Raw genomic sequence first — 26,601 nt, forward strand, 5'->3', positions numbered from 1 at the left:
GCTGCCTCCCAGAGCCTCTGGCTCGGCAGGAGCTCAGGTGTGCGGGACCGGGCACCCCCACTGTCTCTGCTAGTTCACACTGCAAAATATTATTTTCCCAAATGTCAGATTTATTTATATCAAAATGTGCACATTACGGTTTAAATACAAAATGTTCACGTCCCTTGCAGGTAAGAAATTCCACTGACATTTCCATGTCAATTAGCTTTTAAATCAAAATTCTTCCATTAAAAATAAATACATTTAAATTATTGAACTATTATATTCATTGTTTTAACATTTACAACTTTAGAAAAATAGACCTTAAACCTTGCCTGAAGGTAGCATCCAGTTCTGAGCGGGCCATGGGAGGCGTGCACCTGTGCACACGTGCACGCGAGATGCACTTCCCATGGCCACCTTGGCACGTAACCGCTCCAGGGGCTGCTGAAAACCTTGCCCTCTGGACGTCAGAGCGTGTCCTCGAACAGCGTGGCCCTGGCTGCCGTGTCATCATGACCCTTGCGAGCCGACACAGGTCGGACACGCGGCTCACCAACACTGACTCCGGGGAGAGGACACCAGGCAGGGACCAAAGGCAGCCTAATGAATGCTTCTAAGGACGCCCCCTGAACGCAGTGTGAACCCACTTTTCAAGTTGACAAGAAACAGCACAGTGTCTCAGTACCACAGGCACGCGACAAAGACAAGCCCACGGGCTTTAAAGCAGAAGTGACGCGGCAGGTGCCGGTGGCAGGGCCCCCCACTCCCCGCAGCCATGCCTTCCACTCAGGTGGGCTCCAAGCTCCTGAGAGCTGTCCGAGCCCCCCCGGCTGCAACGGTGATCTGCTCAGTACAACCTCCAGGTGAACGGCAGCGAGGGTCACAGGAGTGCAGGACAGGCCGAGCGGAGCAAAGGACTTGCTGCTGTCACAGCGACAGACAGGCCCAGCCACGCAGGCACACGCACGCACACGCGGGCACAGGGTCTCCCTGGAAGTGCCGTTTGTTCAGGTCTCCCCTTACCTCTGAATGTTTCGGGTTTTACAAATAATGTGTTAAAACCATCAAGTGGTAATGAGTCCCCGAAGCCTGGGGACGGCCTGCGCCAGGGCCCTTCGTGGAAACCGCTTCCGGCCTACAGTCTGGCCTTGAGGCGCCAGCAAGCCCTGGTGCCCCTCCCTCAAGCTCGGCGGGGACCTGCAGGGGCTGGACCTCAAGGGGCTGCAGCAGGCACTGCCGGGGGGGTGGCAGGCGGACTGGGGTGGCCCTCACTCCGTGAGCTCTCTGTCACCAGAGTAACAGACAAGCTGAGGCACTGTCCCTGAGGAGGGAGACAGGCCACCACCCTCGCTTCCAACCCAAGCGCACCCCACATGCAGGGGCTCTGCCCTGCAGCGCGGCCTTCAGCGCCCGCCGTCCCCCAGCGCGGGAAGGGGTGGCTTTCCTTCCAAGCCCAGAGCAGGGCCTCGCAGGACAGGCGCGGCGCCCAGTGAACTGGGGCTGAGGGCAGCGCCAAACGCGGGGCCCCGCACCCATTTCGGGCTCAAAGAGTGAGACCCCGCCGCCGCCTGCCGCGACCTGCCGCGGCGCCCACGGCACGAGCCGTCGCCCTCCGGGCAGGCAGGGCCACCGTGCGTCTCAATCCCTGACCGGAAACGTCAGAGCCGCACGCGCCCGGGGCCCGCCCAGCTACACCGCCGGGTAGGGCCGGACCTTCCAGCGCCGGGCCCGGACGCGGAAGAAGAAGAACATGAGCATGAGGAAGAGGGAGGAGGCGACGTACAGCAGGACGCAGAGGCTCATGTCCAGGCTGGAGAAGCCCGCCCCCAGGAAGGGTGCGGCCGCCTCCGCCTCCCGGCGGCCCGCAGCCCCGCCCGGGCCCAGGTGCGGCCTCTCCGACAGGCCGGGCGTTGGGGGCAGCACGCGGGGCGCCCGCAGGCTCTGGGTGCCCGGGTCTCCGGGCCGCTCTGGGGCGCCGCGGCCCCAGTCCTGCTCCTCGGCGTCGCCCCGCAGGGCCGCAGCGTGGGCGTGGGCCAGGTTGCCGCTGCCGTAGTGCCGCTTCAGGAACAGGAGCACCTGGTCCTCGTTCCAGGTGTCCAGGCCCCGCGTCTCCTCGTGGCAGGCCGGGCAGAGGTCCGGGGTGGGCCACGGCACCTTCGGGAACCTGGGGTCCTCGCTCGGGTGGCCTGGGAAAGGGAGGGGGCAGCAGTGGAGAGGCCTTCCCGAAAGGAGCCCGCCCACCCGGGACCACGGCCGTTGGCTCTCGGGGGGGCGCCGATGCCCACCCCACCCCCACTGCAGCCTCCCACGTGCTCCAGATGACCCCACTCCCCTCACCCCCCCTTCCCTGCACAGGCTGCAGCCTGTGTCCCTGCAGCACCCACACCCACGTGGCTTCCTCCAGTGCCGCTCAGCTGGCCGCACCCTGCTCCCCGCTGCCCAGCTACCCCGCCTGTCAAAGGTCCGCGCCCAGACCTCACCTCGGAGCCTGGGACCAGGAGGCCCCCCTGCTCGTGTGCCACCCCTGCACCTCCCTCTGGGCGCACGCAGCCCCCGCCCCGGCCCTCGGACGCCTGCTGCTCCGGCCCCTCCCCGACCCCAGGCCCCTCCCCGGGTCTGTGAAGGACTGCTCTGGGCACAGGCCCGGTTCTCTGCAGGAGAAGCTGGGGGCTGCCGTGTGCGGACAGGCCCAGAGGCGCGCCCTCCTGCAAGCAGGGTCCTTCCCTAGGCCTTCCCACGCAACGAAGCCGCGCCAGCGACAGCCCCTCTGACAGCCGTGTGGGAGCTCCGGGCTGCACGTGAGGCCGGGAGGGGGGTGCAGACCAGGGGCGGCGCAGGCCCTGCCCTCCCAGGTCTGGGGCCCGCGGGAGCACTGACCAGACACACACAGGGACACGGAGGAGCCTGCTGGAGTCCGGGTGTGACACCACACAGGCAGGGAGCCCCAGGGCCGGTCCCTGGGGCCTCCGAGGAATGTGGGTCACAACCCGGAGGCTGGAGGCGGGGCCGGGCGACTACGGGTTAGGAGGCAGTGGGCAGAGGTAGAAAGCCTGTCTCTGCGGCAGCGCCGTGGCGCCGAGCACACAGGGCTCCTGGCGGGGCTGGCGGGAGCCTCGTCTGCCCGCTTCAGAGGCGAGGGCTGCGAGGGTAACCGCAGGGCCCTCCGCCAGGGGCGCGGGTGGAGGACAGACAGACGCAGGGAGCGGCCTGACACCGGAGGTGGACGAGTCCCCACCCGGGCCCCTGTGGCAGGGCGGTGGCTGCCCGGGCAGAGACAAGAGGGGCCGTGGCCACGTGACTGGGGCTGCAGCAGGCGGCTCGGAGTGTAGAGAGAAACCAATTTTCTTTAGTGCTTCAGTCGCACTATGTGTTTATAATATAGTGGATTAACTAAAAACCAATAGTTCAGTGATGTTTCCTATTCATCCCTGTTAAGATTTATTTCTCAGAGGAATTATTTTTAAGCTTAATTTTAATCTGCCACTGATTTAGGAACAGTCTGAGTTACTTAAGTCTGAGAAAATATATGCGTCCTATTTAGTTTTCTCAGACAAAGCCGCTCTCAGGGGCTGGGTTTACAGTCTGAGAGCAGCCTGTAATGACACCAAAACTCCTTCCTGAAAATTAATTATAACGCATGTCTGCCACAGTCAGCCTTCCTGGGGTCCTCGCGGGCTACTGCAGGGGGAATAAAGGGGGCCATTTCCACATGGCCCAGGAGCCCCCAAGTGAGAGAACCACCTGAAAAGCAGGAACACTGGAGACCCGGGACTGGCTGGTTTTGCCAGCTCCCAGGCGAGGCCACCAGGAACCTGGCATCGGACCAGGGCAGGCGTCCCAGCTGGGGGCCAGGGGCAGGCAGTGTGGCACGAAGGTCAGGGCCGTGGCTGCTCACGTGGCACTGCCGTCCCGCCGCCCACAAGGCCCTTCCTGGCGGGACCCCCGCCGCACGCCCTGGTCACCCAGTGTGGCTTCCGCTTACCTGCCAGGCGGCTGTTTACAAGGTTATGCTTCTTCCAGAGCCAGAGAATCGCTTGGTCTGGGGTCTTCACGGAATCCATGGATTCTGCAGCCATTTCCTCAAAGTGCTCGCCGCATTCCCTGCACCCAAAGAAGGTGTGAACGTACCTCCTGATGGTCTGCAGCACGGCCTGGGGGTTGCCTCCAAAATCTGCCGGGGAATAAACACTGTGGGTACCAGTGGAACGAGACACGAGGACGTGTCCGACCGCGGCCACCAGGGCCACAGGCCGGGGCAGCTTCGGGAGCCGGGAAGGGGCTGCGCACCTGCTGTGGACAGGGACACGCCAGCGCATGTGGGCAGCGATGCAGGAAGGAGCAGCACCGTCCAGATGCCCACGGCCACAGCACCAAGCGTGCACACACCCCGTCCCCCTGCGGGACCCGCTCCAGGACCCACGCCCGCGGCTCTCAGGACCCCGAGGGCCCAAGCAGCTCTGCTGCGGGGTCTCGGCCTGTGTGCAACTTCTCTCCCCTCACAAGCCCCCCAAAGGCTGGCACCAGGGCAATGGCAGCGGCTCCAAATGGGAGGTGGTTCTGCTTTGAGATCCTTGCAAAACAAGCCCAAGCGTGAACGTGGCCTCCGCGCGGGGCTCTGGGCCTGCTGCTGGGCCCACGCTGGCCTTCCCGGGGGGGCAGCCGGACCTGCACTCCTCCTAGAAAGGGCTGTGCAGCTCTCTATGGGGGAAGCCCCCAGCCTCTCCCAGCCACAGGTCACAGCCCCACGTGGGAACACAGAGCTGACTACGAGGCGTCAGGAGCGCCACCGCGCAGGCCCGGGAGGCAGCAGGTGCCATGGGGCCAGCATGGGGACCCTGGGGAAAACACGGGGCAGCCTGGACCCCTGCAGCCAACTAATACCAGGGTTGAGTGTACAAATAAGAATCCCGTGAGATTAAAGCAGATTAAAGTCAGCATTAAAAGACGTGCTTTAGAGACTGAATCCATCTGAGGCGAGTGGCCTCTCTGCACAGGCTGATGCAGCCCTGAGGCCTGCAGTGGGGCCGCTTGCCACGGGCCACATTCATGGGCGCTGCGTGCAGAGCCCGGGGACGCTTCCGCATCTGCCACTAACCTGGGCAGCCCGTGTTTTCACTCAGAGCGGGTGTGAGCTGAGCGGACTTCTCCCAGGCTGAGCGTCGTCTGGGTAGCCAGGCGGCCGGCAGTGAGACCGACCTGTGCCCACGCTCGGGGCTGGGCCTCTGCCCTGGGGCCCCACGCCAGCAGCCGGCACCCGTGGGCTGACATCTGCCGGGCACCGCTGCGTAATCCTCCCCTTCTCGTGCCCCAGCAGAGCGCCGCACGCTCGGCCTTCCCTAATCTTTAAAGTGGACAAGAACCACAAAGCTCTACCTGTGGGAGGATTAGGGGCGCGCAGGCTTTCAGTCGATGGGGTTTAAACGTGCGGGAAGGAGAGGGAAAATCTCCCAAGACATAATCCGGTGTCTCCGTCTGACCCAGTTCTGTGGCGTGAGATGTGCCCCTGGGATCGCCGCAACTGGCGCCGACGCCACCAACAGGCGAGAACGTGGGCAGCTGTGCGCCCGCCATCTGCCGCCCTCGCGACACCATCCTGGGCTCTGCACTGCTTCTGCGAATCTCCTGGGGACGCGCAGCCCTGGCTCTCACCACGCGGCCTTCAAAGTGCGCTCCCTCCCGGGGAGGGCCCCAGGGACACGAGGCCCCTTCAGGGGCTGCGCACAGCTCAGGAGCGGGTCCGAGGTCTGGCGGCCTCTGATTTCACCTTCTGCCTGGGAGCTCTGAGGCTTCTCCTGAAAACCACGCCGCTCTTTTTTCTGTGCGATTCTTAACAGAGCTTGTGGTCTGAAAGCCCACTCTGTCCCCGCGAGACCCCAGGAAGGAGAACTCCAGCGTGGCTCTGAGGAGAGCCAGGGTGGTAAAAATTTCCGAAGACAGCCCCACACCCCCTGTGCATGTGATGCTGCTTCCCCACGTCGTGCCCGGCTGGCTGAGGCCTCGCTGACCCGCAGGGTGTGGTGCAAGCGAGGCCCTGGGCCCCGGCGGAGGCCCCGAGAGGTCCCTCCCGAGTGCGGTGGGCAGCAGGCCGGCCTGTGGGACTCGCCCCTTCTGAGTCCAAGCCGACTGGCCATGCCCGGGCAGCCCCATGGGCCCAGGGGAAGAGCCCCCGAACTGCCTGGCCCCAGAATCGCAAGCAAATGAGACGGTGACAGTTTAAGGTCACAGCACTTTGGCTGGTTAGTTACGCGGCAAAAGGCAACTGTCAAAGAATCTCTGTTTCGCTGGAACAAACACTGCGCTGCGCGAGCCCTGACCCCGCCTCTGGTCTGACACAAGCGTCAGTGGCCTCAGGGGGGAGACGCGGGAAATGACAGCTGGGACACACGTGTGGCCCCGCGCTGCCGGCAGCCGCACAACCCAGCACGTGCCTTAGTGTCGTGGGGGACCCAGAACAGCAGTGCCGAGGTGGCTGCTCTCGGCGACTGACTCGGACCCCGGTCGTTCCCCGTCCTGGGACCCCACCCCCACAAGTGTCCGAGCCTGCTAGCGACCACAGCACACGCGAGGGACGGGCGCCACCCCGCAGAGAGCACCCTCTCTGGCTGGCGCTCTGACGAAGCCAGTGTGGGGACGGGAGCTGCCTGGGTGTGAGCGCTGCCCCCGCCGGGAGCGAGCCCGGCCCCGAGCGGAGGAGCAGCCCCGCCACGTCGGGCTCCTGCTCACACACACAGTGAGGCGGGGAGGGCGCCGTTTTAAGTTGCTGAGTTTTAGGGTCACTTGTGACACAACAGGAGAGAAACCGGCTCCCACAGGCGGTCACTTACTCTCGTGGCCCTTAGAGCAGTGGAGGCACTTGGGCCGCGTTGGGGCCCCAGCACGTCCTCCCACCCGAGCTCCTGCAGGCCAGCCGGGCCCACGCTGGACGGGAGGCGCTGAGACCACGGGCTCCGCCGTCGGGCCGTGTGGGGTCTGGGCAGACGCCCGAGAAGCCCCTCCCTCCACCGGCTCGGCAGGGGACCCCGGGGCAGGAGAACACCGCAGAACAAGCTCTGGCAGGTGCCATCACAGTACACGCGTCGGGGGACCAGCAGCGCCTTGGCCGTGCGGGGACGCTGACCTGTGTCATCCAGCGCTTCTGGGCGGGTCCCGGCTTGAACAGTCAGCGTGTGGAACAGCTTCCAGAGAGCACACGTGTAGCCCCTCAGCTCCGGGCGGCTGCCTTGACACCCAACCCACCTTATCTCATTAGTAAGGAATATTCCAGAAATCTGGGGAAAGAAGGGAAAGGCTAAGAGATAGCTGAACCGATGGAAATAAAAATACTCGGTGAATGTCCCCTGACTGGTGGTGGTTACACACAGGGACACTCATCAGAACTTTGAGGACTCCGACGCACTCCCGCCGGGGTGTGCCTGCCACGGCCACAGGTGGCGAGGCCGGCCCTGGGTTCCGTTACGAAGCTCTCGGACGCCCTCCCTGGGTGCCCCGGGTCTGCAGGGCAGCTCGGTGGGGCTTCCAGGCTCCTACTCAACGCGTGGCTTTCATTCGTTTTTAGGTGCAACGTGTAGAGTTTACCCAAAACTTAAATGAAAGAATAAAAGGCCTGGGGCCACGATGCCTGTGACATCAGTGCCGCCGCACAGGGCGGTGGTCCCCACCTGTCCTGACCCGAGGGCTCAGCAGGAGGCGGCAACACCAGAGACAGAGGCGGGGTGAACACGCAGTCGCCACGGACGCAGGGACCGTAACCAGCGCGGTGGGACGTGAGGGGTCGCCTGCGCAGTGGCGTGCAGGCGTCCACGCATGGGGCCGCGGTAGGGGCTGGCTCACCCGCATCTTGTTGTTGACCAGGTCCAGGATGGCGTTGTAGGGGATCCTGTCCAGGGGCAGGCTGGCCAGCCACTCCTGCAGCATCTCCAGCAGCCTCCTGACGGGCGGCCGGCCGGGGAGCAGCTGGGTGGGGACGGGCGGCGCTCAGGGACGGTTCGGGGCCGGCGCCCTGAGTGGCGCGTGGCGGTGCAGCCGCGGCTGAGAAGCGCGGAGCCCAGCGAGCCGGCGCCCGGCGCACGGACACAGGGGACGGCTCTTAAGAGTCCGAGCCAAACCCGCCGCCTCCGCCCCCGAAACAGACAGCGGAGACGGCGCACAGGCAACCCCGAGGTGCTCTCCTTTCCCGGCGCAGGTCGCCCCGTGCCACGGAAGTTCAGCAGTGTCTGAACTCAAGTCTGAGCCACCTACAGAAGCGACGCAGGTGGCGCACGGCGTGGGCGCACTGCACTGATGGGACCAGAAACAAGGCTGAGCGGCCTGGGGCGGGCAGCTGAGCAGGGCGCTTTCTCAAAGGAGACCGGACGCCTCCAAAGATTCCTGAACTCAGAGCCCACATGGGGCCAAGGCCTGTCCAAACGGCTTTCCTTCATTCATCTGAAACGTATCGGGTGACTCATCCCTCCTCCAAACCTAAATTCTGCTTTCGTTTTCTCAGACCTCATACGAAGCAAACTCTGACCACCCCAAGTGTTGCATATGAATCACTGTATTTAGGGACCTTCCATGAGGCAAAAAACCTTTTAAAACAAGTCTTCTCATCTCTCGGGTAAATAACAAGTACGCAGGTCACAGTGCTGTGACTGGTGGCCGCTAGGTCTCCCCTGTGGCAGCAGCAGGGGCAAAGGGCCCTGTCCCCGGCCCGCCGTGGCCACAGGGGGGGGCCGGCCCTGGCTGAGCTATCCCAGAGGTCAGACAGGGCTGCGGGCGCCATGAGGACAAGGACTCAGGTCTGTCCCCAAGGCCCTGAGGGGGGGCCTCCACTTCCCGCTGCTCTGCACCCCCAGAGTCTCTCTGGGCCAGGAAATCAACAGTGAGCCCCGAGTCCAGCACCGGAGCTGTGAGCTCTGGGCAGGAACTACAGGTAGCTGCTAATACAAGCCGTCGCCGCCCGGGGTCCGGCCTACACCACAGATGCCCCCGGCCGTGGGCGAGGACGGACGAGGACAGCAGCCACGTCTGCCCCCTCCCTGAGGCAGCTGCCCACCGCTCTCTGTTCCCCCACGCCCCTTGTCAATGGGCTGGTGGCTCGGGCCACACGCTGACTCATGGGCCCCTCCGTCTCCGCCACCCTCACCTCTGACCTGGGCACGTTCCCCTCACGTCACCCCTGCCAGCCCTTGGACAGAGCTGCCCTCCCACGCGCGCCCCAGCCTGGCCCCCCAGGTGTGTGCCACGTCCCCAGTGCTCACACAGCTGAGCGGGACACACATGTGCAGCTCAGGCCCCAGGGGGCAGGTCCCGGACACGCTCCACGGGCCAAGCCCGGCCCAGAGCAGAGCCCACGCACCTTGGCAACGACGGTCACGAAGTCCCTGAGGGTCCTCAGCTCCGCGCCCGCCAGTGTCCTATGGGCGGCCAGCTCCACCCGTAGGAGGTAATGCAGCCCCGACTCCAGGTCCGCCGTGTACAGCCTGGACCTGACGCAGCAGGAGGGGCCCGGTGAGAGCGGCCTTCCGCACGCGGGTCCCCGTGCCCCACGGCACGCCGCTCGTGCCCCCGCAGCCGACCGTGGCTGCGGCCTCCCCCATGTGCTCACCCCGCCCCGTGGGCGGCCCGCTTGCCTGTCAAACTCCCGCCACACCGTGACTTCAGAGTCCTCGTCTTCGTCTGGCTTCTCAGGCAACAAAAGCGATTTTTTCCTCACGCCCGGCAAGGACTTCAGGTAGGAGGCAAAAAATGACCGGAGAGGCTTCGCGCTGCGAGAAACGGGCGGGTGGGTACGGGCCGCCCATCACCCTGGGCCTAGACGCCCAGTGACGGCGCCCCCTGGCCCCCCTGCCCGGGCTGTGCCAGCCGAGGCCTCAGCCTGGCCCCCCGGGACGTGGATAAACCCACGCAGGCTGCATCCCAGCCGTAGCGGGCGCCCCCACTCCTTCTTGTCCAGTGGAGACATTAAGTCAGTTTGCGAAGCTGCCAGGACCCGCTTTATGACAGGGAAGCCGGAGGGAAAGAGGGTGCCCCCGACCCCACGGCCTCGGCCGGCTCCCAAGCCTGCTGTGCGTGTGGCCCTCAGGTGGACAGGATACGCCGCGAGGGTGTGTAGGGGCTGTCACCGAGCACTGCGCGCAGCTCGGGGCTCACCCAGCGTGCCCGGGGGAAACACCACAGTCACCGTGGGGCAGGACGGCAGTGTGCGGGGGGCTCCGTCCTGGCAGCGCCGGGCTGTGAGCCTGGCACCGGGCGCCCAGGGCCCCCAGGGCCCCCAGCGAGCCGGACGACAGAGCGTGAGGCAGGGCGGCCCGACGCCACAGAGGCCCTGCGCACCCTGAACCCCAGCTTCCCAGGGACGGTGGTGTGTTTGCGGCCTTGGGGCTGGTAGGTGGGGCAGGGCGTGCTTTGAGTCCCAGGTAAACTTTCCAGAAGATGAAACAGAAGCCCTTCGAGGGAGGGCACGGGCTGACCCACAAAGCTGCTGAGGAAGGCAGGCAGAAGGGCCAGGGTCTCCAGGCCCGCAGGCGGCTGGGCCCCACAGATGCACCCCCGCCCCCGCCCCGCCGCCGCCTCTCGCCCACCTTTCCTGACCTTTTCCGAGCTGGGTTGACCTTAGGGGCCCCAGGCCGCTGGCACGGAGGCAAAGGGCGTTCTCAGGGTCTTTGTGGGTCTCAGCAGGAAAGTGGACGGTGACTGGGCAGAGCCCAGAGGCCACCGCATGTTGTAAGCAGCCCTTAAGCCAAACTGCACTTACACGTTAATTAATCCGTGTGACCCATTTGGGTAAATCAAGTAACAGGAGGGAAGGGAAGAAACGCCCAGCTTCTCCAGGACGGGCGGGTCCGAGTCCAGCGCTCTCTTCACAGCGACGTTCTCATACGGAATCAGATCCAAAATGACCTGGGTCGGGAGAGAATGAGCTACCTCCTCTGCAGACCGCCCTGTCCCCAGGAACTGCCGCAGCTACAGCAGCGGCCTGCTTACAGAAGTCAGAAACGTCACGGGGACTAAGCCTGTCTCTATCCTCTCGATGACCAGACCACCGCCGACACCAGGTTCTGGACGCCACACACCACCGGAGGAGGCCGGCCCTCATCAGACACCAGTGCGCACACGGGGCCACGCCCCCCGCCTCGAGCGCTCCCTGACTCCCGCGGCCGCGCACCCCGGATGGCCACGTGGCCCTGGTCTCTGCCCTCGTTCCCAGAGCTCACAGATAACCAGGTGAGCCCACACAGGGGCAGAGGGAAGAGGAGACATGACTCCGAGCTGAGGGCACAGGGACGCCTGCCACCCACCTGGCTCTCGGGTCCCAGGCCTCGCTGAGACTGCCTAAGGCAGAGGCTGCAGACCCACATGCAGCCACGAGAGAGCAAGGTCTCGCGACAGAAACGCGTTTATAGAACCTCGGATTTGGCGAAGGAGTTAAGAGCTCAGAATAGAGAAAAACACGTTGGCCCCAGCGCATAAGGAGTATAGAGCCACCTCCAGGCCTGGGTCCCCTTCCCTGTGAGCTCCACGCCCCACACGGGGACGAGGCCGCACCTGTCACCTGCTCCGGTCCTGCCCTCGGAGACACCCGCCCCCGCCCCCTCCATAAACCAGCCAACTGGCTGATGACACAGCGTGCAGCTGTCCCCGCCCAGACTCCAGTCCCAGCCCCACACGCCTGTCGTGCCCGCCGCGGGGCCAGGCGAGACGCAGACGCAGTACCTCACGCCCGACGTACGAGCCGTCGCTCTCAAATACAACAGCCACGTAACGGCCGTCCCGCTTGTCAATGAGAGAAAGGACGTCGCTGGGCCTTTTAAGAAAAGAAGAGAAAGGCTTTCAGTGCTTCCAAGAACAGCGAGCTGGCCCTCCGACACCAGGACCCCCGCCGCTCCGCGCACATCGACATCGCGTGGAATCCAATCCGACGCGCGGTGCGCCGCCCTTTTCACAGAACCACGCACCGCATCGGGTCCAGTGCCGGGCAGGCAGGAGGCCAGTGTGCGTCCGTGTGGTTCTGCAGGAAGTCAATCATGGCCTGTCTCACTGTCTGCAGCTCCCGGTCGGGCCCTGGGGGAGCAACTGCCATCACAGGGTGCGCACCGCGCTGCACCCACCCCACCCCCCGCTGGAGCGCGGCGCAGACTGTGATGGAGTCCCATGGCAGGGGCCTGCGTGTGCCCAGGGTGAGAGCAACGGGTAGGCTCCCCGCGACCCCGCCCATAGCAGGTCCACCCCCGGCAGGTGGCCGCTGAGAACGCTGTCCCCAGTGGGCTGACCGGTCACGTTCTGGGCCTGACCTGGACGCTGGCTACCGGGTGGGCTCATTCATAAATGCTCACCAGGTGACTTCTCCACTGTTCTTTTTCAGTTACAAAGTTTACTTAAGAAAATGTCACCACCGTGTTTGCCAAGGAAAGCAGAGCACGGGGTGAAGACCTCCCGCTGGGACCGGGCACGTCTGAGCGCCTGAAGGCGGCAGCAGGTGCGCTGGGGGCAGCAGGTGAGGTGGGGCTGGGGACAGGCCTGCCGGGCGAGCTTCCCAGGCTTCTGAAGCCACTTTTACCCGGTGGGTTTGTGAGGCAAGTCTCAGAGCACTTACTGCTCACGCTCTTACCTTTGAAGTTTTCTCCAGTTGTGAAGTCCTTCGTAAACGCCTTAAAGTACTGACGGGAAAACACAGACCGAGTGAGAACAGCCGTGCCTGCGGTCTGCATCAACGCTCATCTTTAAGCAACAGAGCGGCCCCCTCTCCGAGACGGAGCTTCAGTCAGTGCCCCCGGAAGGTCGGCCCGCGTGCACGGGGCCCCGATGCGGCCCCCGAGGTCCGAGTCCCTGCGCACACCGGCGTCCTGCCAGGTCTGCGACGGGCGGTCAGCCCCCGTCAGAGCTCCACCGTGTACACAGACAGCCGTGCGCTGACCCTAACGGCTCCGTGCTAACAGCACAGGGGACTTCCGGGGAGGATGACAGACACAAATGAGGGTCTCTGAGCAGGAGAAAGAATTTCCTATGAAAACTGAAATCTTCTCCGTGACAAGACACATTAAGGGAGCTACGAACAGGGCAAGTGCTGTCGACATGCACGGCGGACAGCAGCTTGGCATCGCCCACGGCAGCGGACCTCTGGACACCAGCTAGCAACGGACAGATGACCCGAGAGGAAGCGAGCAAACTGCATGAGCAGACGTGTCACGGATGGTGTGACGCAGGGCCACACACACAGGGTCGCTGTCCCTGGCCAGCAGGGACTGTGTGGGTGCTGCTCCCGCCCAGCAACGGCACTCCCAGGCCTGTGCCCACGCGTGTGAGCAGGGGACACGCGGGAGCGTCTTCACAGCGGCCAGAGCCAGAACAGCCACGGGGCAGTGATGGAGGGGACAGCGGAGCGACAGCGCGGGTGACTGTCACAACATCCTATCAAGTGAGAACGCCCAGGGCTTCCCATCAGCGCAGCACCGTGTGCACGGCGAGTGCAAGCCGGACAGGGGCCAGGGGACAGCGGTGCGGGGCGGGAGGGGGGCCGGGCACTGCGGCCCGTGGCTCCGTGAAAGGGCGGCACCACACGGGGCACCGGGCTGTAGGGCCGATGGAGGGGTCGCGAAGCTTCCTTACAGCTGCCTTTTTCCTGAGCTGTGACGCTCACGGTGCTGGGCTCGCATGCAGGTGTGCAGCCCTGTGCACGCACATACCACACAAACACGGACACACCACGCACACACACACACCGTGCGCGCACACATACCACACAAACACGAACACACCACGTACACGCATACACCACCCGCATGCACATGCCACACAAACACGGACACACCACGCACACACATACACCACCCGCATGCACATGCCACACAAACACGGACACACCACGCACACGCATACACCACCCGCACACATACACCACCCGCATGCACATGCCACACAAACACGGACGCACCACGCACACGCACACGCCATGCGCGTGCACTTGCCACACAAACACGGACACACCACGCACACGCACACACCGTGCGCGCACACATGCCACACAAACAGGGACACACCACTCAAGAGCGCACCACGCACTGGGTGCCGCACCTCCCAGATCCGTTGACCTCTGCCCCCTAGTGGCAGAGACAAGCACAGCCTGTCTGGGCACTGCCGTGGGGGTCAGGTGTGCAGCGGGACAGATCAGCCCCCAGGGTGCACTCAGCGGCCGCCTCCCATGCGCCACGTGTGGGGGTGGAGGGAGCACTGGGCGGGGAGACCCCAGACCCAGACTTAGCAGCAGACCTGACCACCCCACCCACAGTGACGTGTCCAGCCCCATGGGGCAGGACTAAAGAGCGGCCCTCTGCCCACAGAAGTTCCCACCACATGTCCGGAAGCATGCCCACATGCTGAAGACGGACAGACTACCTACGGGACCGCCAGCCGTGGTGGCAGGGGTCCCAGCAGGCATGGCAGGAGAGCGCTCACCCGGAAGCTGGGGTAGAAGTGGATGTCGTAGGCCTGGCACACTTCGTGGTTCCTCTCCTCCGCACAGTCCAGGGCAGCGACGCGGATGGCGGCGGCCCAGTCTGAAAAGCGGGGGCGCGGCCTCAGTGCGGCAGGGGGGCGCTGGGCGGGCCCGTCCCTCCCCCAGCCCTTCCAGGCACGGAACAGTCCCGTGTCCAGCTGGGAAGACGGAAAGCCCTTGACCAGCAGCAGGGCTGTATCTCTGCCGCTGGGGACAACGGCAAACCGGGTTTGCTGAGCGACAGTCACCCCCCACCGGCTGCAGCCTGGCTTCCTCCGTGCCCGACGGAGCTGGTACCAGCCGCGCCCCCCGCAGCACAGGGCCCAGACGCTCCCGCACGCCCACCAGGAGGCCGCACCCTCATGTGTAAAACACCGAGGGTTTCCAGCACCTCCCCACGATGCCTCCCAAAGCCCGCAAAGACGGTCACCATTCTTGGGAACAGAAAGCCGCGGTTTAAATACGTATGTATTTTTCCCATCTTTAAAGCTTTGATTGTGGAAAGTTCCCCGCATCTGAATGAAACAGAGACAGTGTTGCCCCTCTCTCTGTGTCCACAGTGGTAAGTGGCCGGGCCTCATCCATCCTCGTGCCCACCCACCTCCAGGGCCGCCCCCAGCCAGCAGCCAACAGCTATACCTCCCAAGGACAAGGCTTGTCACCCAGCGGGTCACCCAACGTGCTCCAACAGCAACAAGCGTGCGGGCAGGATTCAGGGCTCCCTCGCTGTCTCACTGAGGTTCAAATCGCTTGTCTAAATCGGGTCCGAATGAGGCTGTCCTCGGCAACTGGCAGACAGGCCTGGTCTGCTACCGCGTGTCCCCAAGCCCCGCCCCGCTCACAGAAGGCCTTGGGGCCTCGGCACTGCAGTCCCGGCCCGCGGGCTCTGCTGACTGCACCTGGACCCCGGTTTTCTGTAAACTCGTGTACCTCCATCAGACCAGCAATCGGTTCTTCTGAGGTGTGTGTGCTCCCACCAGGACTGGGTGACCGCTGGCTGCCCTTCTCCTTACTGGACACCCCAGAATACACCGATTCCCAAGGGCTATAGCCATGCCTGCGGTGACCGCGGGGGCGGCTCACACAGGGGAGCAAGTGCCGGTTCATCCCCTCAGTCACCAGGGTCAAAGGAGCGGCTCCCTTACACCCCCTGAAGGCGACTCGTGGGGTTCCCTGTGAGGGGTCTGCCCATTTTCTGCAGGATGCTAAGGCTGGTCTCACTGCCGGGGACTCCATCCTCAGCGCTCCCTGGCTCCCTGCGCTGCCTGGGGCAGGGGCCCACGAGGCGGCAGGGCCTCTGCAGGGACGCGAAGCAGCTAGGGGGGCCAGGCCCTTCGAGGACGGGAGGGGGGCCCGGGCGGCTCCCGGGCCAGGTGAGTCCCGCGCACCTTCTGCCGTGGCTGTGACCGCTGAGTGATCTGACAGGCGCCTGTCACTGTGGTCCTGTCACAAGTGCCAGTCTAAGCCAGGAAAGGGGGTAAAAACCAGGGACGGAGCGTCCCCCCGAGTTCTGCTACGACCTGACGCCTCAGAGGTCCCGTGAAAAGCACTCCCGGAAAGAGAGACCTGCTGGCCACCCCCTGGACACCACAGGACAGGAAGACTTGCATACGTCACCACCTCAGGAACTGCTATTTTTAACCTGTCACACCGCTTCCGCTTAAAAACGCATCCCCTTTTCTTCTGCAATTGTGAGAAATGAACCAATGTTAATAGAATGCGAAAGGTCACACGAAAGAACAAAGCTGTCTTCACCACCTGTGACCGCACACTACGAGCTTCGGTAAAACCCATTCATGACCGGAGGCCGAGTTAAAGGGATGGAACAGAAATGTCACAGACCCTCCTGAAGCACAGGTCACGCCCTCCGGAGGCCCCAGTTACACAGGCCTGAGGCAGGACAGCTAATAAGCTAATACTCAGTGCAGACAGCGCAGCAGGCGGCACAGCGGGGGGTGGGGGGGCACCTTCTCCCCCGGCCACCGTCCAGCCTGTCCCCTCTGTTCCCACACCCGTTTGTGTCACAAAGGCCCACGCTTGCTGCCTCTCCCGGGCCACAGCACAGGGCTTCAGCGTGCGCTGGGAGTTTCCACGACACACCTTCCCTTTGCACGCACAGAGGAACGCACCGTGCCACCCAGGAAGCGTGTGGACGAGAGGCGGCCTGCACCGGCACACAGCGTCCCCGCTGACATGGCAGGCTGATGCAGACGCAGGGACACGGGCGCGCACCCACGGGTGCAGAGCCTCACCCTGCCCGGTGGGACCTGGCCCTGCTTTCTGTTTTCAGCTATTTCTCAGTGTGTGTTACTTACGAAAATGAATGTGTGCACACTCTCCCTCCAGGGACTTGTGCAGAACGGGCCCACGCGTGTGCACGTGCTCCTCGCTCCATTGCTGCCCTCACGCAGTTCCCAAGGAGGCTCCAAACAGCACCCAGCGAAGCACGCGTGTCCCCACCCTGGAGGTGAGGTGCTGCTGGACAAGATCTGACCCCGGCCAGGGTGGCGACAGCCGCCGCAGGGGCCCTCCCGAGTCTGACACAGCACGGGCCTGGCAGGAGCGGCCATCAGCCCTGTGCTCCACAACTCATCCCTGAAGGCAGAAGCCGCGGGCACGCGCCCACTGCAGACGGGGGCTCCGGCTCCGGCTGCCCGAGGCAGCGCCTCTCCAGGTCAGCCCCTGCTCCGGCCGCAGAGCACACCCTCCGCGCCCGCACCCCCGGTGTCACATGCGCCACCCCTCAGCCTCGGAGGCTTGGCAGGACGTGGGCATGGATCATAGCAGAGCAGCGACCCCCATCCAAGTCCCCAGGGTGACCTCTCACCCTGTGCCCCACCCCGGCCCAGACTGCACGTGCCATCGCCTGCTTGCCACCTCCACGCGGCTGTCCCAGGCATTCCTCCCAAAATGTGACCCTAAGAGGACTCCTGATCCTCGGCTTCCAGAAGCGGGGACCCAGCTCCTCCCTGGGGGGCACACACTCAGAGGGCCTGGCTGCCTTCCCAAGGAGGGGTGGGGGCTGCAGGGCAGGGCATAGTCTGGCCACAGAGGCCCCTCTGCAAGGCAAGTGGAAGCCATGCAGAACAGTCACCGACTTGGGTTTCAGCCTCCAAAGCTCTGTGACCTCCCGGGCATTCAGAAGGCGGACGTGCCCTTTGAAGCAAGACCCAAGGGCTGGTGGCTTAAAAACAAAACGGAGAACCCCGTTCCCGCAGCTGAGGAACCACATGCCCGCTCCCCCAGAATGGCACGTCCTCAGAAAGCTTCAGGGCAGCTCCACGGGGAGCCCCAGGAGGAGGGAAACGCCCGTGTGAGGGTCCCACGCCAGTCCGCCCTACACCAGCTTCAGCACAAATGCAGAAGGACCTCACAGACCCGTCAGGGCCAAGGCCACATGGCCACGGAGAGACAGCAGCCGAGACACCTGGTGTCAGCACCCGCAGCCTCTCAGTGTCCCGGCAGCGGCCCGGACGGCGTCTGGTCCCCAGTCTCCAGGGAGCAGGACCCCTTCCTCGCCAGCTCAGGAACGACAACTCCGTCTCTGGCCTACGAACCTGGAGCTGCTTGCTGCTCCCACCTGCTGCCCGGCCCTCGGCCCCCCAGTTCACCACACCAGGTCCCTCCAGTCCTCAGACACGGCAGACCTGGTCCTGCCCATCTCTGGGCCTCGGCATGTGCCGTTCACTCCATGAGGGGTCTTTCATGTCATGTGGCTGCTCTGCCTCATGCTCTGGGCCTTCCTCCCCGGCCCTGTGTGAACCCCATCATCTGTTTATTTCCCAGGACTTATCCCCTGCAGCCAACCAACCTGCTCACTGTCTGTTCTTCCCAGGCAGCGGCTCCACTCAGGCATGCCCACTGGTCACTGCTTCCTGCACTGGCCACAGTGCGTCTGGCGGGCGAGCCCTCGGGACATGGTCTGTGCATCACCGCAGAGCAGACCTCCAACCCCGTTCTCGCTGCAGTCTCCGGAGCAGAGCCGAAGGGACAGGATGGTGTGGAGGCTGCAGCCAGCCCAGCTTCTAGGACCCGAGCACCCACGAGTCTGCCTGCGACCGCCACTCCACACACGCACGCCCCGGCACGGAGCTGCCATCCTGGTGGAGGGGCACACTGACACTCACCAGGCCTTTGTCTGTCTTTGAAAGAAGGCCTGTCTGTGCTGTGTGAGGCCACCACACACAGACAGAGAGGACTCAGTCACTGCAAGTCTCTGGGCAGATGGACGCATTCAGGCAACACAAAAGAGACACTCCCTGTTCCCACATATAATGCAGCCATTTCAAAGGTCTGCTTCAGGGTGCTGGCCTCATTCAGCCCAGACCCTCCCTCCTCCTGTCTGTCCCACCTGTCTGGGTCCCACCACACAAAGGGGACAACCACTCAGAACTGACAGATCGTCTGCTTTCACAACTCAGGCCACGCCCAGCTACATGCAGCCACATGCCAGCCCAGCTGCACGCGTGTGCGCGCCAGCCCCGGCTGCATGTGAGTGTCCGCCAGACCAGCTGCATATGTGTGTACGCCAGCCCCGGCTACATGCAGGTGTCTGCCAGCCCAGCGGCACGCGTGTGCGCGCCAGCCCCAGCTGCATGCAGGTGTCTGCCAGCCCAGCAGCACGCGTGTGCGCGCCAGCCCCGGCTGCATGTGAGTGTCCGCCAGACCAGCTGCATATGTGTGCACGCCAGCCCCGGCTACATGCAGGTGTCCGCCAGCCCAGCGGCACGCGTGTGCGCGCCAGCCCCGGCTGCATGCAGGTGTCCGCCAGCCCAGCGGCACGTGTGTGGGCCAGCCCCGGCTGCATGCAGGTGTGCGCCAGCCCAGCTGCACGTGTGTGCGCCAGCCCCGGCTGCATGCAGGTGTGCGCCAGCCCAGCGGCACGCGTGTGCGCGCCAGCCCCGGCTACATGCAGGTGTCCGCCAGCCCAGCGGCACGCGTGTGCGCGCCAGCCCCGGCTGCATGCAGGTGTCCGCCAGCCCAGCGGCACGTGTGTGGGCCAGCCCCGGCTGCATGCAGGTGTGCGCCAGCCCAGCGGCACGTGTGTGCGCCAGCCCCGGCTGCATGCAGGTGTGCGCCAGCCCAGCTGCACGCGTGTGTGCGCCAGCCCCGGCTGCATGCAGGTGTCCGCCAGCCCAGCGGCACGCGTGTGCGCGCCAGCCCCGGCTGCATGCAGGTGTCCGCCAGCCCAGCTGCACGTGTGTGCGCGCCAGCCCCGGCTGCATGCAGGTGTCCGCCAGCCCAGCGGCACGTGTGTGCGCGCCAGCCCCGGCTGCATGCAGGTGTCCGCCAGCCCAGCGGCACGCGTGTGCGCGCCAGCCCCGGCTGCATGCAGGTGTCCGCCAGCCCAGCGGCACGCGTGTGCGCGCCAGCCCCGGCTGCATGCAGGTGTCCGCCAGCCCAGCGGCACGCGTGTGCGCGCCAGCCCCGGCTGCATGCAGGTGTCCGCCAGCCCAGCGGCACGCGTGTGCGCGCCAGCCCCGGCTGCATGCAGGTGTCCGCCAGCCCAGCGGCACGTGTGTGCGCGCCAGCCCCGGCTGCATGCAGGTGTCCGCCAGCCCAGCGGCACGCGTGTGCACCAGCTGGGGGGCTGTAAGGCTGCCGCCAGGCGCAGCACAAGCAGCGGCCACAGCCTTGTCCTCGCTTCTGCTCACGAGCCTGTTTTTAGCACCACAGGCTTAAAAAAACACTTGTGAAATAATTACGCTTCCAAATGTAGTCGACTAAAGTTTATTTCAAGTTTACTTGTCACATAACCATATTAGCTAACCTAACAGGATCAAACCCTTTACTGTCACTTGCCAGATGCTAATTAAAAAGCCTCGGAAAGCCTGACTTTGTCAGACATCCGTAGGATCTGCAAGGACGACAGCCCAGCTCCGCTGGCCGCCCAGGCCTAAGAGAACACGCAGGACTGGCGTCTTTGCGGCAGAGCCCAGCTGCGGCTCCTCCATCCTCAGGCGACGTCAGGGCGACGTCGGGACTCCCTGCCCTGGGTCCGGCCGCTGGGGGGTGGGGGCCGTCTCTCCCCTGGTGCAGGTCCCTTCCCCGCTGGGCACAGGTTTTCTCGCATAAGCTCCAAATCCAGCTCACACACTGCACCAGCGGTTGAAGTAAACATAACATCTAACCAGGCGGTCGTCATAAAACAGGTGGTACGAACAAACTCACAGACCATTCGTGTGTTCAAGGGTCCTTCTAAGTGTTTACAGCATCAGCAGCCGCAGCTCCGGCTTGGCCAAGTACGGCCCCGACCACCAGAAGGTGGGCAAGCGTCACGGCGCATGTCAGGACAGCAGAGGCGCTGCTGCACGTCAGCAGCGAACCCGAGGACGGAGTGGTGGGACTGCACGGTGACGCTTGCAGGAGGTCACACTGAAGCCACCGGGAGCAGCCTGAGACCTTGCGCATCGCCAGAGATTCCTCAGCCCCCACTTCCCACGGCTCCCGGTGTAAACCAGCCAGGACACCCGAGGTGCTGAGATGGGCCTTGAGACGAGCACCCCATCTTCCAGGTGGCCGGTGCCCGCCTCCCCAGCATCGGCCTGCAGAGCAGCGGGCAGCGGGGCCTGCGTTGGGCCGCAGTGCCGACGAGGACAGCCCAAGCCACCCAGAGGCTGCGCGCTCAGCCTCGCCCAGAGCGGAAGGCTGGGACCGGCCTCTCGGCCCCAGCACTCGGCCCGGCGAGGTGAAATGCATGCCCTAGCAGGTCCCGGCAGGCACTCCAGGGCGACTCGGGGGACGCAAGCTGTGTCTTGTTGGTTAAAGGCTGTAGCGTCACGACACTGAGAGACGGGAACAGCTTTTGAGGACGCGTCCCGCGTCTCTTCAGAGCCCAGGCTGGGCGCTTACGACCTGGCCTCCCCACTCAACGGGGCCGAGCTTCATGCAGTGACGAGGCCCTTTGCCCACGGCTGTAACGAAGCCTGGGCCCCCCAGGCGCGGCTGCGCCCACAGCGGGAGGGGGCTGCCTCTGCCCGCCTCCAGCCTCCCTACGGTCTCTCTGCAGCCCAGGGGGGCCCCCGCAGCCCAGGTATGATCCCCACAGTCTTCTCAGTCCTCTCGGGCTCTCCGCCCAGCCACGTTCCCACTGCCATCAGCACCCCATCCTCTCCCAGGCCCATTCCTTCTTCTGGCGAACAGACACTGGGCCCACGGGGAGCACTGAGTGCACCAGTTTGTCACCAAGTCCAGACCAAGTGAAGAAGAACTCCGGGGGCGGCAGGGCTGAGAGCAGACACCACGGGGCAGCAAGACAGAGCGCCCCCGGCCTGTCCTCCACAGGCACGGAGCCACCCAGTCTGTCCCGCGGCAGTGTGACCACCCGTGGGTGGCTCAGTCCCACTAAGCCTCATGGAATCAGCACCGGCGACACAGGTGGGCAGGGAGGACGAGGTGCGTGCAGCCGCGACTGCTCGCCGGGTCTCGGTGCCCTTCCGATCGCCCCTCCACAACGCCAGGCTCGGAAAACCTGCCCTCGTTTCCTCGCGGCAAGAGCAACAAGCAAGGGCCCGGTGACCGTCAGAGGGACACTCCCTGTGCTGACCAGTCCACGCAGGTCGTCCAGACACGTCTCGGGGCGGGGTGCCACAGGAGGAGCAAACGCAGCTAACGCCACAGCAGGACTTTGCTCAGCACGTCCTCAGAGGTGACAGGCCTGAGCCGGACCTACACCAACACGGGCATGACACCTGGCTACACCAGCAGGAGACCTCTGGTTGGCCAGGCCACCTTCTGATATGTATAAACATTTACTTTCAAAACCTTGAATATGTCTGAAGAGCTGAAGTTCCATCCAAATCCAGGAAAACCAAGGTCCCTAAGCTGTGACTAGAGGCGCCACCCAGCTGGGCAGGGGCCCCATTCTCTGGTCCTGGGGCTTTCTGCTCCTTCTGAGCACATGGAGGAGGCAGGTGAGGAGGCGGTGGTGGGGTCCCAGCAGGGGAAGCGGGTGCTGACCTCGCGCAGTGCCCCCGCATCCGCTGCGCGAGGCCCCCAGGGCTGAGGCCAGCCCTGTGCATTTCTAACAAGTCCTCAAGTGGGACGCTCCCCACTATGAGCTGGTGCTCAGGCGGCCCTGGGGGTGTTGGCACTTGGGACCCTCTGCCTGGGCCCCCCCAGGCCCCTCCCTTCGCACCCTGCTCTGGCCTCCCTTGTCTCTTGGGCCACAGCCGTCTTTCACTTTCAGCCATATCCGCCTCCTGTCTCGGGCCCTGCTGTTCCGGCCTGGACTTGGACGGCGTCCAGCCCCTTATGATAACCTTATTTAGCTAACAGTGAAGTGAATCATGCCACTTGGCATGGGCTTGACAGTTCACTTTTAGAAGTAACCTTCCAAGTTCCAGGGACAGTGTTCAAGGCTTCTTATGTGCTGGTTGAGCTACAGAATTGTTCGCAATATTTTAATCACACCTTAGGATTTCTGTATTTCAAAAACTTAACTGAAAAAAGTCAAACTATGCAAAAAATAGGTGACAACCATCTTAACAGAGCTCCCTGCATTTTAATTGCCATATCTGTTCCCGTCACCAAATAATAAACGAGAACCAAAAAGCTCTCTATGTTATTAAAAGTGCTTGTTTGCTCTCCGGGTAAAAGCTTTAAAAAAACAAACAAACAAAAAAAAAAAAAAACACCACCTGAAGGAGTTTCTGCCCACTTCTTAGTTTCTGGTCTCAGTTGTGACCAGTGTACACCACCAGGGACTTAAAACATTAAATCAAAGAACAAACCCTTTCGAATGGAAAAGCCCGAACACCCTGAGTTAAGATGAGCATGCACCTTGAAGATAGTCATTTATGCACAAAACCACTGCTTCGGCCCCGGCTGGCAGGGCTCCGTGGGCTGGGTGTCATCCTGTAAACTGAAAGGTCCCCTGTTTGCTTCCCGGTCGGGGCACAGGCCTCGGGTGCAGGTGCCACCCCCAGCTGGGGGCACGCCAGATGCGACCCGTTGATGTTTCTCTTCCTCTTTCTCCCTCCCCTCCCCTCTCTCTAAAACTAAAGAAAGAAAATCTTTAAATTAAAAAACAAACCCACTACTTGGATTTCTTTAAAGGATGTGAATCAGTTTCGACAGGAGAAAACGACAACAGGGCTGGATATGAGTTAAAAGCGAGGGAGGGAAGGGCGCACCGCAATTTGCTGCGCTCTTGCCCAATGAACGACATAATTAGCGGTCAGCGCAACACCGGCAGGTCCTGCCAACCTCACCGCTGCGGGGACCGCTCCTGCTTCAGCGCGAGCTACACTCCGCCCCGACGCCGGGCCGGGGAAGGAGGCTGCAGCTCTGCCCTCCGAGCGGCGGCAGCGCAGGGGCCGGGGGACCGACCGTCTGCAGCGCGATTACAGCGGCGGCGCCCATCACGCGCAGGCCCCGTGCCCCCAGTTTGGGAGGCGACGTGTCTGTGAACGAGGAGCCTCCCAGCGAACTGCTTGGAAGGCCCCTGGATGTCTGCGCTGGGGGCTCACGCGGAGGATCCGCCATGGGGGCAGCGACCCCGACCAGAGAGGATGAAGAAGACTTAAAGGGAAGGCGACTTGGGGTTGAAATGCGGATCCTCAAGGAAAGGGGGGTTCATGGCACCGAAGCGGAATGGCTGAGACCGGGAATGCGTCAGGAAACAGCTGGGCTAAAGGCCTGGGGAGTTAGTGACGCTTTTCAGGGCTCGAACTAGGTGTCTGGGGAGCTGGGGGTGCTGGGAGGGCACTGTCCCCAGCGGGGAACAAGGGCTGGGGAGCAGGGTTCTCGTCTTCCCGGAAGGATTGCCATGGGGGCCACCTAGGGGACCCGGGACGCAGGCCAGCGGTGGCCGAAGCGGGGTGCCTCTGCAGGGCAGAGGAAAGGGGCCTGGAGGGGGCCGCGAGCCCGGGGGCGATTCCCGGGGGACACGGGGGCCGGGCCAGCGTCGGGGTCCCGCGCGGGGCGCGCCTCACCTCGCACGTCCCCGGCCAGGGCCCGCCAGGTGGGCGCGTAGCCGACGCAGTGGCCGCACCACGAGGAGTAGAACTGCACGAGCCATGCGGCCGAGCTGTTGGCCGTGGCCCCGCGCACGCTGCCGCTGTCCAGCACCCACACGGCGTCCTCGCCCGCGCGGTACAGCCGCGCCGCGCCGCCCGCGCCCGGCCCCGCCGCCGCCGCCAGCAGCACCAGCAGCGGGGGCAGTCGCGCGGGCCGCCCGGAGGGCGCGCGCCGGGCTCTGGGCGCCGTCTCTCCCGAGACTGCCCGGCTGCGCGCCGCCGCCACCAGCGCCCCGGCCACCGCCATATTGGGAGTGCCGCGGCGCGCCTGACCTTTCACCCTGGCAACCGCTGTCACGTGCTCCACGCGAGCCCGGCCCCGCCCCGAGCGCTGGGCCCCGCCCTCAGCCCCGCCCAGAGGCGTCTGGCCACGCCTCCCAGGCGCCCCTTCAGGCCCCGCCCCTACCCCTCCAGTGCGCCAGCCGTTGCCTCTCCCCGCCCGCGACTGCCGAGTCATGCCTACGACCCCGCCCACGCCAACCAGGCCCCGCCCTTGGCCCCTCCCCCACCGCCTGGGCCTCCTCCGCAGGAGCCCCCCAATTCCCCAGCTCGGGTAGAGTAGGCAGACTAAGCAATTGAAAATTCAGGAAGCCCAGTTATGTCAGATAAACAGCGCGTCGTTTTTAAGTCTTAAGTATATCCCGATATATTTGCATATCAGGGGACGCGCTGTTTATCTGAAATTCACATGTAACTGGGTGTCCTGTGTTTTATCTGGTATTACTACCTGGGGTTTCAGAGGGTCTGCCACGCTGACCTTGACATTTTAATATGAGAGTCTAACTCTTAATAAATGCAGCGAAACATCCATGCAAACTCATATGTTCGGGCACTAAGTTTTGTGGTGGACCATGGCTGGTCTCTGCAAACCTAGGAAATAAAGCTTCATGTGACTTTTTGCTTAATGCAGCGTGGGAGACCTGGCTTTTAAATTGCTGCTCCTAACTGCTATGCATATCTTGATTTTCTTTTAAGTAATCAAAACAAAAAAGGAAGCGGATCACAGAGCCAATGTGAGTCAGCATCAGTCATCCATTGCCCTGGAACGTCAAGTTCTTAGGTCCCAGATGACCTTGATCTTACAGTAATTAACTTGAATAAGGAAGTGATAGGATTTGAGCTTAAGCTACATTCATACCAATGCAATCGCCTCTCTGCTCTTCACAGGGTGGCATTCTGCGTCAGGTGTTCGCCCTCTCTCCCTTCCTCCCGTCTCTCCCCATTTGCTGTCCTGCCTTCCTTTACTGACATTTGCTGGGTTTCTGCTGCTGCTGATGGAGACAAAGCGGATCTGCAAACCAGGAGAGAGAGGGAGAGAGAAGTGCTACAGAAAGCAGGCCGGGGGAGGGGGTATTGTACACAGGGAATGGGAAGGCCTCTTAGGGAAGGTGCTTTGGGCGGAGAAGGGGGTGAGAAAGGCGGTGAGCAACCCAGGCAGAGGAACTGTACATGCAAAGGCCCTGAGGTAGGCATGTTGGAAGAGAAGCAAGGAGGCCAGTGTGGCTGGGGCAGAGCGAGTCAGGGGAACAGGGAGAACTGGAGAAGCAGCCACGGGCAAGACCCCACGGGCCTCCCCAGCCAGGCTGCAGACTAGAGCCTTGACTCTGAATGTGCCAGTGCACACAGGAGGAGTTTGAACCGGGATGTGGTTCTGGCTGCTGGGTGGAAGGGCAGGGGGGCAGCAGGAGACCTGTGACATGGTGACAAGAGGCGGGTGGCAGTGCTGATGATGTTTTAAAGGTAATACATGTGGTGGATCAAATCCAGAGTGTGAGACAAAGTGGTCATGTGTGCCTGTGTGCTCTTGGCCAGTTGCTCTTGGCTGAGATGAAAGACAGCAGAGGAGGGGCAGGAGAGCAATTTTCAGGGTAAGAGTGGAAACCAGGAGTAGTTTTGGACCACTGAGGGAGGGGTCAGGCCATGGGTTGGCTGTGTGAGCCTGGAGCTCAGAGGGTAAGTTGGGCTGGTTGGGGTTCCCACACACAGGGAGCAAAGCCCTGGGGCAGGGCCACATGTGTGTGTGTGTGTGTGTGTGTGTGTGTGTGTGTGAGACAGAGACAGAGATATCTTATCCTGTCCCCAAGCCTGCAGTCACGTTTTGCAAAAACTACCAGCCTTCTCCCAGCT

The 26,601-nt window shown here is 63.4% G+C and overlaps 1 protein-coding gene across 1 annotated transcript; it reads right to left on the reverse strand.

Annotated features, from left to right (window-relative positions):
- Positions 1–1,651: 1,651 nt before the first annotated feature.
- QSOX2 (quiescin sulfhydryl oxidase 2) lies at positions 1,652–24,736 on the reverse strand. The gene is made up of 12 exons (XM_090274965.1): positions 24,391–24,736; positions 14,416–14,516; positions 12,572–12,620; positions 11,919–12,024; positions 11,677–11,767; positions 10,718–10,863; positions 9,594–9,728; positions 9,320–9,449; positions 7,813–7,935; positions 7,100–7,250; positions 3,965–4,153; positions 1,652–2,168 (listed from the first exon to the last, which is right to left on the reverse strand). Exons 1-12 carry the CDS (start codon positions 24,719–24,721, stop codon positions 1,672–1,674), a joined length of 2,049 nt encoding a protein of 682 aa, XP_090131091.1. The 5' UTR covers positions 24,722–24,736; the 3' UTR covers positions 1,652–1,671.
- Between the last annotated feature and the right edge of the window lie 1,865 nt (positions 24,737–26,601).

This window comes from Furipterus horrens, unplaced genomic scaffold (assembly GCF_987537825.1).
Source record: "Furipterus horrens unplaced genomic scaffold, mFurHor1.1.pri manual_scaffold_4, whole genome shotgun sequence".
NCBI classification, from domain to species: Eukaryota; Metazoa; Chordata; class Mammalia; order Chiroptera; family Furipteridae; genus Furipterus; species Furipterus horrens.

Bases quoted from the DNA above. Each gene is read 5' to 3' on its own strand.
- QSOX2 (XM_090274965.1), bottom strand. From the start codon at position 24,721: ATGGCGGTGGCCGGGGCGCTGGTGGCGGCGGCGCGCAGCCGGGCAGTC. The intron at 12,621-14,415 runs GTGAGCGCTCTC...TTTTCCCGTCAG, and splicing joins ACTTCTACCCCAGCTTCCGG to TACTTTAAGGCGTTTACGAA. The intron at 12,025-12,571 runs GTAAGAGCGTGA...TTGCTCCCCCAG, and splicing joins AACTGGAGAAAACTTCAAAG to GGCCCGACCGGGAGCTGCAG.